This window comes from Lissotriton vulgaris, chromosome 9, assembly GCF_964263255.1.
Source record: "Lissotriton vulgaris chromosome 9, aLisVul1.2, whole genome shotgun sequence".
NCBI classification, from domain to species: Eukaryota; Metazoa; Chordata; class Amphibia; order Caudata; family Salamandridae; genus Lissotriton; species Lissotriton vulgaris.
Window position 1 is genome coordinate 1,065,937,010 of NC_141697.1, and position 14,278 is coordinate 1,065,951,287.

At 42.9% G+C, this 14,278-nt stretch overlaps 1 protein-coding gene across 2 annotated transcripts in view; it reads right to left on the bottom strand.

The window, feature by feature from the left end:
* TAFA1 (TAFA chemokine like family member 1) overlaps positions 1-14,278 on the bottom strand; it is a 1,279,349-nt gene that overhangs the window by 577,283 nt on the left and 687,788 nt on the right. For both annotated transcript variants that reach the window (XM_086936839.1, XM_086936838.1), the window contains exon 3: positions 6,123-6,170. In XM_086936839.1, the coding sequence (XP_086792965.1) occupies positions 6,123-6,170 (48 nt within the window). The remainder of the gene's footprint in view (positions 1-6,122; positions 6,171-14,278) is intronic.

A 14,278-nucleotide genomic window follows, 5' to 3' on the forward strand; every position in this document is an offset into this window, starting at 1 on the left:
GGTCATGGTCCTCAGTTAGGGGTACCAGTGGTAGCTGCTGCTACTCTTAGCATGCCCTTTAGAAGTCCTGGACCTGCCCTCGCAACCCCAGTGTCAGGCATTATGGTTCCTATAAATGTTGGAGAAGTTTGACAGATGGGTCCGTCAAACATGACAGATGGCCGTCAACCTTTTCCACTGTTTTCAATTTTTATTCCTAACTTGGGAGTTTGTTTTGAAAAATATCAAACGCCCCCTGTACCACAGGAGTTTTCTCCCATGGTGTTGGGGACATTCTTTTTTTTTCCTCTCCCTTGCAGCCAGGTTTTACCATACAGTAAACAACAGAAAAAAACCCACATATTGTCATCCAACCTAAATAGGGCGGACAGTGTTATGTGCTTCCTCCAGTGGCCCTCAATCCATCGGGCCAGTGGAGGAAGGTTTACACAGAAAGAATACATTTTATTGCATCTACATAAACCTGGCGGCTCGGCTGACTCAGAATCGGGTGTGCTGACTGATAGTTTGGCGGAGAGGGTACTCCGTTGCTGTTGTGATGGACTATCCTTTCCATCAAACTCTAAATAAGGCCCCATGTCTCAATTGAATTCCTGAGTAGTAAACATTTTAACAGAACCTATAACATTTCTAGCAGAGGTGGTCACTCATGCACAGTTGTGTAGATGAAGCCTGAAGCAAACATCGTTTTCTTTATGGTACTGCGTAAACGTATTTTTGCTAGTATTCTGAGTGATGTAAACATGCAATTTAGTCTCACAATGCATAAGCCCTGCCCCTGAAAACACGAGGTAAAAAGTAACTGCACCCAATTGGTTATTTAACTTTCTATTGAGAGTGTGATACATTAGCGCAGAAAATGTACCTGTGGTGTAGAAGTCAAATGTCATACTTGGGCTGCAATGAGTATTAACACAACCCTCACATATGACTGAAATATACATCTCCAGAGAACACCATTATGTCCAGCCTGCTGCAGTTTTTCAAAACACTGCATTAACACATTCCAGAGAAAAGTGCTCTGTAATGTAGGAAACTTAATTTTAAGCATTGGATTTGTCAGCCCGAAGTGTGTAGTATAAGCCCACAGAGTAGGTTGCTCTATGTGAATACTGGGACATATTAAATGTTAAAGAAAGTATATTTTCACAACCAAAGTCACAAAAAGTTGTCTGCCACTGTGTAGGCAAATTTATATCTTCCTTTTAGTAGACCAAACTGCAAAATAAAAGAATATGTTCTCAATTCAGCTCAGAAAATTGTATGAACTTGCTTAGAAGCTATTCTCCATTGTTCATCAAAAATCTAGTCAATGTAGATTTCGTCAATTTGAACTTGAAAGTAACTTTCGTAGAATGTATTTTTATATTTTGTGGTGTTTAAAAGCAAAAGAAAGAATTTCTGCTGGAAGCTTCTTCTCTTGCATCCCATTTGGGGGCCTGATAGAGAACAATAAACCCCTTTTGAAGTGATGAAGACTAATGACACTGACCACTTAGATAAGATGATCCACCTAGGAGAAGTAAGGACAATTGATATCAAGAACAGCCTCATCTTTAACATGGAAACCCCAAATGAGAACCCAAATAAGAGAAGTGTTTTTATCCATAAAGGTCCCTCACACATTTGTTTCTGCCCAGAAAAAAGGGAAGCTTTCCAGATCAAAACAAAAAGGATAGCGATGAATCTGGGAGGGAAATCAGAGCTCTTGTAAGGGGAGCATGAGTTTAGCCATAGTTAATAAGGTACTTTGTGAAGGTTGACATTAAAGTGAAAGAGGAAGTACTGCAACAAATTGCTGGGTTTTGTTGGTTATTCTGACATTATTTGGGATAGAGAATTCTCCAATCACTGGCTAGCACACAAGGTAAGAATATTACCTCTCCACTAATTACTCTGCTCAGATGATTCCTGGACTTGAAAGAATGCAAACTGATTGTTTCAGAAAAAACTAAACAGCAACACATATGTAAAACATAATTTAGGATACCACAAAATGTGTCTTCATGGTTTTTTCTAATAATGTAAAAAAAACAACTAGTACATTCAATAAATCTACAGTTATACAAATATAACCGACCTGAATATTCACATAATTTCTAGTCATATACCAATCACATGTTATGGGTAACTAATCAGAACAAATATATGCAATGAGGACATATTAGACACTAGTTCAGACCTATAACATAATTCAAAAGGAACAAGAGTATCTGAATTGTTGGAACCAGAAACCTAAAGGACACCTGCCCTTCAGTTGCTCCTAGGCACTGGAAATTCTTTACAATAGACATATGGCTGGCTACCTGTTCACTGCCACAGGGACAAAAAGAGCCAGGAATGATTATCATCACATTTAGATTCAACTGGTGAGTTGTGAGTGGACTGCACTGGACCTTATGAAAACTCAGACTGTGAAGGGACCTAGGTCCGGAATCCCTCCTATTTGGCCAGCTGCACCAGAAACCCGGAGTGACTTCCTGGAATCAAGAAACAGTGAGACTGAGGGGAGTATGTAGAGTTTGGCACATGAGACACTCACTCACAAAAGGCCGCCATATAACAAGTACGTAATAGCATATAGCAATTGTACTATGGTGGATGGGATATTAGGCACCTTTTGACAAAGGTTTGGGTACACTAAAATCTGGGGATCAGGACAAGACTCTGACTGGCTCCCAAAAAAAGCAACTGAGGTGGCTACAGATTGCTGATTTGTTCCACTTGGATATTTTTCAGCCAGTATTTAATGGCCCAGTGGAGCCTCTGAAGAAAGACATTCGAGCATCCTGCATTGCCTTATGAAAAGAATGTGAACCAAATCATTGAATATCAAAAACTGAAGGCTTCAGTTGGAGTTTAATGGCAATATACCTCATTTTAAGGAATCCTCTCCGACTTTACCAGCCTACATTGACCCACTGATGGCTTTGGAGAAAGAAATACAACAAAGCTGCAAGGTAAAACCTTTCATTAGTGTGACCCGCTGCTTTGACTGGTGTGACCCACTATACTTACCAGACCCCATCTCCATGGCAGTTGGTCTGAAATCATGCATATGTTGTGGTCTACCCAAGATTTACTTTTATTCACACATTGTTACTTCTGTGTAAGTCTGAAAATACATATCTCAAGTTTCAAAATCAATTTCTATTTATTGTTGTGTTATGTGGCATATTACATTTTTCTAATGTGGAGTTTTCACATGGTGTGTTCTTATCTTTAATGTTGTTTAGTACTGCTTGAAACTGATATGCATTTCTCTTGGGAGTTCCAGGCTGCCTGTCCCAAAGCTACCATGGGTAAAACAGAGTTGATCACTGAGGGCCTTATTAGAGTACAACAGTCCTGAGGACCGCCATACTAGTGATGGTGGTCCGACTACCACCGCCACTGTGAGTCCGCCCACGATATTCTGAGTGTGGGGTCAGATCACCATGAGACCACCGGCTCAGCCGTGATCAATGACCCCGCGGCGCTGGTGGTCTGCAACCGGCCTCAATATGCTGCCAGCCACTCAGGTTGCTTGTATCCTCGAATGACCTTAGGATCGACTGATCCCACATTAGATGAAGGACAACACATCTCCATCTGCCAATAGTATTTGTTCCTTTTTCAAGTGTAATTTTTTCAGTGGGTGTGAGGATCTGGATTTGTGAAGGATCCACAAGATAACAATGAAGACACCTGTAAAAGGAACTCCTCAAAGCCCACCCAGTACCATTTGCAACACAAATGTATCAGACAGTACTCAAATGTTTAAGTCAAATCAAGAAATAGGCATTGCTTGAAGACGCTTTCGGGTTTGGTGTAACCTTTTCAATGGTGTAAGCTGGAGAGGAGAGCAAAATCTCACATTAAAGTTAAAAAGGAAAACTACATTTTCAACTCCTCTACCCCAGGAGGAATTTTGCGACCCAAACCTAACCCTCCTACAATATCTCATTGAAAGTTTCTGTGCTAATTTGTATATAAGTGAAGTTCACTAAATACACAATTACAGTCACTTAAAGGTTACAACCAAAATCTAAAAACCATAGTAATTCTCTATTTATGGTTGGCCAGACAGACAATAACTTGCCCTCCAACGCTTGTGCAAAGCCTTGCACCCAGACTACTTTGTGGCCTAAGCTACAGGACAGACACAACTCCTAACCTGGTGAGCAGCCACTTTGAAAAAAAATTTAGCTTCGCCCGGAGATTTGGAAATCTCTGGGTGCATTTATGAATCCAAGAGTCTAGTATGGAATATCTACGTATTAGATCAACAAATATATGGGTGGATCAAGTACTCCTGTATGGAAATTGGGAATCTGCCCTTTGGGGGAACACTGCCATTCTCTCTAAGATCACAGGATGCTCACCTACCTCTAATGCAACCCTGACACTTTTTTTTCTGCCCATTGTTTTGGAGTCTTGTATCCTGTGAAGCTTATCGGCAACAAATATTAACAGCAGCAAATCAAGTCATCGGACGAATCATGCATCCTGCATCTTTTAAAGGGAAAATGTTCTCTCATCTAATTGATTTTTCAAATGTGGACCCATGGAACCTCTGTGAATGTGCAGGACATCTCCAAATAAATTATCAAACTATGAAATTCATTGACCCTTCAAAGCAAGCCTCACATATTGTCTTTATGCAAATGTCTCCCAAAGTACAGAATGGATTGTGAACAAACCACAAGGCAGTTCACATTTTGAGTAAAGTTCTAGTGTCATGCTAAATTTTGTTTAATTCAATATGGCCATGTTTGCTGCAGTACAGAACAAATATTTCTATGGAAGCTAGAATGAGAAGCCCAACTTTTTGACCCCTTTCTAACTTTTTCTTCTGGCACTGATCTGATAGAAGTTTGATATCCCGAAACTTTGCCTCTTTCAATAAATATTTGCAGATTTAGTGATAGTTGTTAAACAGTGTCAAAGTTAGCAACCACAAAAAACATATTTTCAATGTACAGTGAGACTTAGCAATAACGTCAAAGCCTCCAACCAAATTTCTAAAAAGTATAATAATTCCAGACAAAAATCAGGGAACTTACGGTTATCATTCAAAACTTAAAAATCATGGAAATTTGCCAGGCATTTTTAGTAACTCTTCATAGTTTCTGGGAGCAGAGCTCAAGACTTCACATATAACATCACAGGGAATGCCACTGATGACATCACTAAAGATAAACCTAATAAGATCATTAATGCTTCAGACAGAGAACAGGGCACAAAGGCCTGACCTACGCCATTCTTCATATTTTTTACACATAAGTGCATAGTCTGTTGCCTGCCCTGTACATAATGTACACAGGATGTGGCTGAATCACAGAGCAGATCTAGATGTAGGACACCGACCAGGGCTTGATAAGGCCATATGCCCAATGGATTAGTTGTACAGGCCATCCACTTGCCACCTATAAGGCAATAGAGTTCTTCTATGTGTAGGATGTATCAGGCATGTTCCTATGCAAAGCACATGACATATACAAATTATGACATAAGATTCTGTTTCTGGCTATACTGCTCATATTTACATTTTAGTTTACAAACTAATTTGTGAACACAAATGCAATATATCACTAGGTTTCCCCACCTTTCATTTTTCATTTCTTTTTTAATCCATTGAATATGTTTTCACAAAAAAGTAAAAGGATCATAGCTTAAAGTAACCTGAATTGAAAAGATCTCAGACTGATTGAATAACACAACAGAAAGAATACATTTTGGATTGGGAAATGAAATTATAATGTGTAAAATTGCAAATATTTTTAATGAAACTACAGCAATGTGCCCAATTGTGAAGCACCTATATTTGTGGAATATTGGCAGTCTAATGACAGAGAAAAAGATTATTGTTACACAGTGAAAATGCTCTTAACATGTTTTTTTCTGGGATGAAGTTTCTCCGAAATGATAAATTGCCTTCTCTATTTGTGTTTCCCTCCATATTTCTCCTTTTATAACTTGAGTGTTAAGCTACTGTATTGAAACGTAATTTTTTATATTTTATTGTCTGGAATGTTCGGAATATATTTGATTCTTTAACACGACTTTCACCAAGACTTTATCATGTTTGGCACTGCTTTATTAATGAGTAACATATTAAATAAAGAGCTGATGCCACTTACCTATTTCTCCAATGTGTCTGCTGTTGGAGATATGTTCGGATGGGAATCCTGTGAAAGAAAATGATATATTTAGATCACTCCTGTAATCAGTGTAAATTAGGAGATGCCATTATCAGAACATTTATTATTTTTCATCAGATATATTAAAATGTTTATCAGCCTCTTTTGGGTACCTGAACAATCATTTTGCCATTCAACAGAGAATATTTATGAATATTGAAAGAAGTGAGGTGTATGGACAATCATTGTCTCTGAGACCACAGCAATTTTAGAAAGTCTACTACACATATACATAACACATTATTACGGGTACGGATAATGAACATATATATTTGAAAGTGTTCATCTTGCTTTTTACCAGTCATACTTTTGAGCCTGTGCAAAGAACTCTAGGCTGCATTCAGTGTGTCTGATAAAGTAGTTCGAAAAAGCAGATGAGCATTACTAGGCTAATACTTCAGTGCATTAGGGCCACACTAGAAAACATTGCACACAATGTGATGGTTTTAAAATGTACATTAATAAGAAGTTTGGTCCCATGAGATTGCAACAGGTATCTGCTCTCGCCACTCTCTCTAAAATGGTTTCAGGCTTTGTACTGTGAGGTCATGATATTTTGAAAACAGTTAACTTAACATTGCCATTACATTCCTGTAACTGTATACACCATTACTTCATTTTGCAGTAGTAACATGTTATGATTATAAGTCACCTTTTTCTGCACGCCCCTGAACGGGCTGACTCCAGCTTTGCCACCGTCACCTGCTTTGGCGGCTTTTACACCTAATGCTCTGTTAGACTCATCGAAGGTCCACAAGTCTCTTAAATCTGGATCACCGCCAGACCCCTATCCGGCTAGATTGTTCTCCTCAGTCTCAGAGATGGTCAATCCTGTGGTAAATAGACTAATAAATCTGTCCCTCTTGGAAGCCACGGTGCCTATAGCCTGGAAACAGGACAAAATCGTGCCAGTATTGAAAAAACCTACTCTGGATCCCTCTATCCCTTTCAGCTATTTCCCTATTTCTCTCCTTTCTGGCGTGGCGAAAGTATGTGTAAAAGTGGTAAACAAACAATTGTCCAACTATGTCAAACTTCACGGCTTGCTCTACCCGGCTCGATCAGGCTTCGGAGCCGCATACAGCACTGAGACAGCTCTGGTTGAAGTTGCTGAAGCCATTTGGGAAATGGGCGACCTTGATTCTGTTGGACCTCTCAGCGGCATTCAACACTGTGCCACATTCCTTGCTTCTGGACCATCTCCAGGAAATTGGAATTTCAGGGTATGCCTGGAGATGGTTGAAGTCCTTTCTGCAGGGTAGATTGCAACAAGTATGGCTCTCCCCGTCTGGCTCCCCCCTTTATCTTCCTCCCCTAGACCATGACCACGGGAGTACCTCGGGGATACACTCTAAGCCCTCTTTTTTATAATGTATATGTTATTATATATGTTACTCCCCTGATACAGATGGCTGAGGAGCTTAGAGCCAAGATCATACCTTATGCAGATGACACCGAGCTCCTCTCCAGCTAAATCCTGTCTGATGGACGTCTTTCAATGGCTCTCCTCGGTACAGGTAAAGTGCAACAAGGAGAAAACTGAGATCCTTCTTTTTGGGAGCTTCCCTCCTCAGTTCTGGAAAACGCATTAGCCAGATTAATATCCCATGCCAACTTCTGAGGGTCAACCCACCAAAAACCTAGGGATATGGTTTGTTGAGAAGTTGAACTTCTCTACTTAGATCAAGAAGCTTACAGGTCAGTGCTTCGGTACGCTAAAATCCCTTAGAAAGTTTCTACCTTTCCTCTCTAGGTCGGCAAGGGAAACGGTTACCCGTGCTTTGATATCATCACACATTGATTATGCTAATGCCGTGTACGTGGGCCTCCCGGGATATCTCTTGAACAGACTGCAGGTAGATCAGAATGCTGCTGCCATGACTCTTCTCAAAATCCCTGTAAAAACCAGCATGAGGCAACATTTGCGCAATCTCCACTGGCTACCTCCGACAGAAAGAGTTACGTTTAAATCCCTTGTATTGGCATACTCAGCTCTATATGGACACAGTCCTGCCTAACTGAGAAAGTGCTTCAGGTTTTATGTTCCTTTCAGACAGCTGCGTTCAGTCAAGCAGCTTCTTGCTCACGTCCCGAGATTTTGCCTTAAGAGAGTTGGAGGAAGCTCTCTTGCTTTTAGGGTGGTTTCAGCCTGGAATCTGCTTACCTTGGACCTCTGCAGCATTCAGGAACCCAAGCTCTTCAGGAAGAGACTAAAGACATTTTTTTTATCTAGTAGTTCTTTCCACCCCTCCCCCACCAGGTTCATGCCGGAACACTCTTTGAGTAGCTGTGGGTGTTACAAATTTCATAAACATAAACATTCTATTGTATCGCTCTGAAATATTTAGATCATATGGGTGTCTATTAAGCAAGACAGCTAACTGTAAGAACATTTTAAAGCCAGGGTCCCTTTTCTAAAAAGCTGTAGCTCCTCATTCCTCAAAAAACATTTTTGAAACAACAATATTCTGAGTGGCCTCACAGACTCTTTCAGGCAGAACTCCACACATTTGGAAATCATCTCTAATAGCCCCAACCTCACAATGAGCAAGATTTGGACTGCCATCTTCAAAAAGTGTCCCTTTGAGATTTAACAATAATTCTTTCCTTGACATCTGAGTAATAAGGTGTTAACAACCATGTGTTTCATTTTGCATATGCTTTACATTGGTGTCTTTCCTATTGACCGTACACTTGAAAACTGCGCCGTCATTTATTTTTGTAGAACCTGCTCATGTACTTTAAACCTATGATGATAGCTTTTAAAGGGTTCCTTTTGTCATTATTGACTCCCCCATGTTAATACACACTTTTGTTTTGCCTAGCATTTTTTCAAAGGTACATATTTATTCGACCTTCAAAGTATAACAGTTTGCTCAAATGACCCCAAAGGAACATTTTTGTTTTGCATGTATAAGGTTTAAAGGAGACCCAGAGCACAATGCATGCTGGCTTGCATAATAAAAGCAATAGATAATCTATGTGTTCAGAATAATAATCCCTATAGTCTCTTCTTCACCAGCTTGATGAGAGCAAAGCGCAGCCTCCTTTTCACTATTCGATGTTGTACAATGTAGATCCCACTTTCACAACACCTGTGACATACATTTAGTCCTAGGATAACCATATAAGGAAACAATGTGCAGTGTGGAACTTGGTTGCACTGTACAAATAATCTTTACATTAATTTGGGTTATTGATTGGGGGCTGAAACTCCACTCAAGCAACAATCAAAATCCTTGTCAGGGTTAATCACCAAAAAGTCACTAAATGAACCTGTGCTTGACCCTCTGGTAGCTTGGCATAAAGGCCGTCAGGCTTAACCTAGAGGCAATGTGTAAAGTATTTTTGCAGCATATAAACAGTAAAAAAGAAGAAACCAACACAAAGAAAGTCCCACACCAAGTTAGAAAAATAGAGTCAAATGTAATAAATTATTTGACAGTAGACCTGGAGATATGCAGTGTCAAAGATTTAGGTAAGTATAGTGTCTAAAAACACAAAGCTCCATTCACAGTTTTCTGGTCGTGCTAGACGCGCGGGCAGTCACAAATTAGAGCTGACCCCAAAGGAGCATGGGCTGGATACAGGACTAGGTTAGTCCAGGTGAAAAAGTTACCTTCTCAAAGTCCAGTTTGCGGTGGAGGAGGCTGCGGGGAGATGGGAAAACTTCACAGATAGTCATTGCTGTAGTGCAAAGTGCAGGCTGGACATTTCAGACAGGCGTCACTGTAGTGCAAAGATCCTGTCAGGCATCACGGGCGGTTGTTGCTGGAGCTTCGCATTGGTTGTCACCATGGACTGTGGATGCTGTAGCGTAAACTGCAGATCTGGCATTGCTGGTCGTTGCTGGCATCACAGTAACTCAAAGTGTCGAGCCACCAGAGCTTTGCATTGACCATTGTCGCTGGTAGCTACAACACCGCACAAAAATGCTCACTCCTGGTCACAAAGAGCCCAAAACCTCAGGATTTCTCCTTTTTCTTCACAAGAGAAACTCAACTGATACCAGCCAATGATCCAGGACCTGAGGAGGCACCTCTTGAGGATGATGAACATCCACCAGCAGAGGCCGGCAGGGCTCAGCCATGTCGAGTTGCAAAAACAGTTAGGGTCAGTGTGGCAGGTCAGTTGGGCAGCTACAGGGAGGCCTCCTGAGCTTATTGTGTCTCTTTAGCTAAGAACAGGAAGTAACCTGACCGTAGGAGTCACTTTGCCAGGGATGAAGAGTTCAAAACCAGTCTTTCCACTCAGAGAGCAGGAAAGGCCTCAAGCAGTAGGGGAGTCCTCTGGCAGCAAAACAGGCATTCTGTAGTAAGCACAGGTTGAGGCGGGGACTGCAGAGTGGGTCTCAGGGTCCAATATTTATAATGATAGTAATAATAATAATAATAATAATAATAATAATAATAATAATACAGCATTTTATAGAGCGCGAACAGCTACCTCGCAGGGAGGTGTCCCGGTGCTGACAGAACAGGTTTGACCGCGAGGACTGGGGTGTTAGCGCCTAGCGCGGTTGGGTGAAAAGCCAAGTTTTCAACATCCGCTTGAAGCAGAGCTCGGAGGGGGCCTGCTGAAGTGCTGGGGGCAGGGTGTTCCAGAGTGCCGCCACGTTGGCCGAGAAAGTTCGTCCTCCCAGCCGAGCCCTTTTTACTCGTGGGACTGCAAGCTGAACGCGGCCGTTGGATCGGAGAGAGCGAGCCTGGGTGTATCTCGGCAACCGGGTTTTCAGATAATTTGGGCAGGTGCCATACAGAGATCTGAAGGCCAGCGTAAGTGCCTTGAATTTGATTCTGCTAGCTACTGGTAACCAATGAAGTGACAGAAGGTGCGGTGAGACCGAATGCTTGAAAGGGATCAGCATTAATAGTCTCGCAGCCGCATTTTGGACCAGTTGCAACCGCTGAATTAGGTACTTTGGTAGGCCCAGATACAGGCCGTTTGCGTAATCCAGCCTAGATGTCACTGTGGCATGGATTACTGTTTTTCGGCAGCTCTTTGGTAAAAGTCGCAGAATCTTACGGAGATTCCTCAGTTTACACAGACAGCAGCCAACTACTTGCTGGATGTGCGAGGCAAAGGACAAACTGTCATCCCACTGCACCCCCAGATTTTTTGCCGTTTGGCTAGGCGAAGGGGCCTGTCCCCTCTCCGCCGGCCACCAGAGCTCTGAGGGAGGCCCTTGCCAAAAAAGATCACTTCCGTCTTGTTGGCGTTGAGTTTTAATTTGTTTGTGTTCATCCAGCATGCAACATCTTGGAGACAGCCCTTGAAACTCGAAAAGGACGCCTCCGACACCTCCGAATATGGAAACACCAGTTGGGTGTCGTGGCTGCCTTGACCCCCCAGTTGGCAATCAGCGTAAAAAGTGGAGCCAGGTAGATATTGAATAATAATGGGCTAAGTGCCGACCCCTGAGGGACGCCACAGCTGAGGACCTTAGGTGTTGAAGAGACGGTCCCCAGTGCCACCTTCTGTGTTCTCTGAGTCAGATACGACTGTATCCATCCCAGTGCCTGGTCCTGGATGCCTATCTCAGCTAATCGCGACAGCAGTCTAACGTGGTCGACCGTATCAAAAGCGGCCGACAGATCCAGGAGCACCAGCTTCGCTGAGTCTCCTGAATCCATCGACCACCTCACTGACTCTGCCACCTCAATTAATGCTGTCTCAGTGCTGAAGCTGGGTCTAAAGCCTGATTGCCTCTCATGTAATATCTTATTTTCTTCAATGAATTTATTCAGTTGGCGCTGGATTACTTTCTCTAGCATTTTGCCCGGTGCTGCCAACAGAGAAATCGGACGAAGATTGCTAAGGTCCTTAGGGTCCCCATTTGTTTTTTTCGTTAGCGGGAGGAGAGTGGCATGTTTCCATATCTTCGGGAACACCCCCGAGGAGATGGACATATTCCATATCTGCTGTATTGTGGGGGCCACAAAATTAGCAATGGTGCTCCAGAGTTTAGGTGGACAGGGGCCGTCAGGTGACCCTGACAGCGACTTAGTTCTTGCATAACCACGCTCAGAGTTATCGGCTGGAATTGTGTCAAAGTATCGCCATCCACCGCCTTATCAACCAGATCTGTTTTTACCATTTTCTTCACCGGCCCGAAGGACTCATAGACTTGTTTAATTTTATGGTCAAAGAAGTCTGAGATGCTGTTGCACAGAGTGGTCGACAGGGAAACCTCCCTTTCAACACACCTAGGTTTGAAAAAAGACTGTACCACTTTAAAGGTTTATTTGCTCAAATGTTATGCCTGCTGAATTGATTCTGCATAAAACTGTTTTTTTGCCTTTCTAACGGCCTTCTGCAATTTTTTGGAGGCTTCCTTGTATCGGACTTTTTCTAGGGGCCTGTAATTTATCCTCCAAAGCCTCTCCAACCTCTTACAATTTATTTTCGAGATTTTTATTGCGCATACAAATACCCGGAGGTGTCTCGGCGCATAAGGGGCTAAGAGCGATCAGACAGCAGCTTACTGGTTAAACAACCATGTTTTTAATAGCCTACGGAAGCTCATCAGATTGGGGGCAGTTTTAATCGCCAACGGCAGCAGATTCCACAATTTGGGTGTGGCCACCAAGAAGCTCCTATCTCCCCATGTAACAGTTCTTGTGCGAGGCACTGGGAGAAGGCGGGTGTTGGCAGATCTAAGCTGCCTCTTGGGGATGTACGGCTGAAACGCTTCTGTCAGAAATCTAGGCCCGACACCCTGTATTGCCTTATAGGCAATGCAGAGGGCCTTAAATTTAATTTGGTTCTCTACTTTTAGCCAATGTAGGTGACGAATGGCAAGAGTAGTGGACTGGCGACGGGGGATGTCAAGAAGAATCCTTGCAGCCGCATTTTGTATGGACTGCAGTTTCGCTATGACATGTTTCTGAGTGTTTAAAAAAAGAGCGTTCCCATAGTCAATTCTTGAAAAGACTAGGGTGGAGACCAAGGTCTTCCCAGCTGAGGTAGGGAGGTAGGGCAGTAATTTCTTGATTTTCTTTAAGATAAAGAATGCAGCTGACACAACCTTGTTGACATGAAGGCTGAAAGACAGCTTGCTATCAAAAATAACCCCCAGATTTCTAACCTTCTCTACCGGGGCGGGTGGAGAGCCCAGCTGGACAGGCAGCCAGATGGAGGACCATTCCGGAGAGAGCTTACCGAAAGTCATAATCTCGGTTTTATCCGAGTTAAGCCTCAGACAGTTGGAGGCCATCCATGTGCTAACCGCAAGCATGGCCTTTTGGAAATTGGCTGCCACCACTGGGCCATCCTTGTGGATTGCCAGGACCAGTTGGGTATCGTCTGTGTACGACGTAAGTCGTAGTCCATGGGCCTTTATTATCCTCGCTAAGTCCGCTACATAGATATTAAATAGCGTAGGACTTAGCGAGGAGCCCTGTGGGACTCCACAGGGGTGTGCAGAGACAGGAGAGTAGAAATCACCCAACTTCACTGTCTGGGTACGGTTGGCCAGGAAAGATGAAATGAGATCCCTGGCCATGCCGTTTATCCCCAGGGCTGCGACACGGTCGACCAAAATAGCATGGTCGACCGTGTCAAAGGCCGCAGACAAATCCAAGAGGATCAGGACGGCCACACCTCCCTGGTCCATGATGGCTCTGATCTCATCTGAGGCCTTTATTAAAGCGGTCTCGGTTCCGTGCCCTTTCCTGAAACCAAACTGCGTTTCGTCGAGAAGTTGGTGAGTGTCGACGAACTCCGAGAGTTGTTTGTTCATCAGAGATTCGCAAATTTTGGCCGGAAAGGGGAGACACGCAATTGGTCTGTACCTGGCCACAGCTGTGGGATCCAGGGAGGGTTTTTTCAAGAGTGGTTTAACCACCGCTTTCTTCCATGGGGTTGGATAATGACCAGTTTGAAATGCAGTGTTGCAGATTTCCATAAGTGGTTGCGAGATCACTTCGCTTAGGTTAGCCATCACAGAGGGAGGGCAAGGGTCCAAGGGGGAACCAGACTTAATGGTGGAAATGAGACTACTGATGTGATCTTGAGTGATGGAGGCAAAAGAAGAAAAAAGATCGTAATCATGATCTAAGGTTGATTCATCCCTAATACAGACTCTGGGTTTGTTC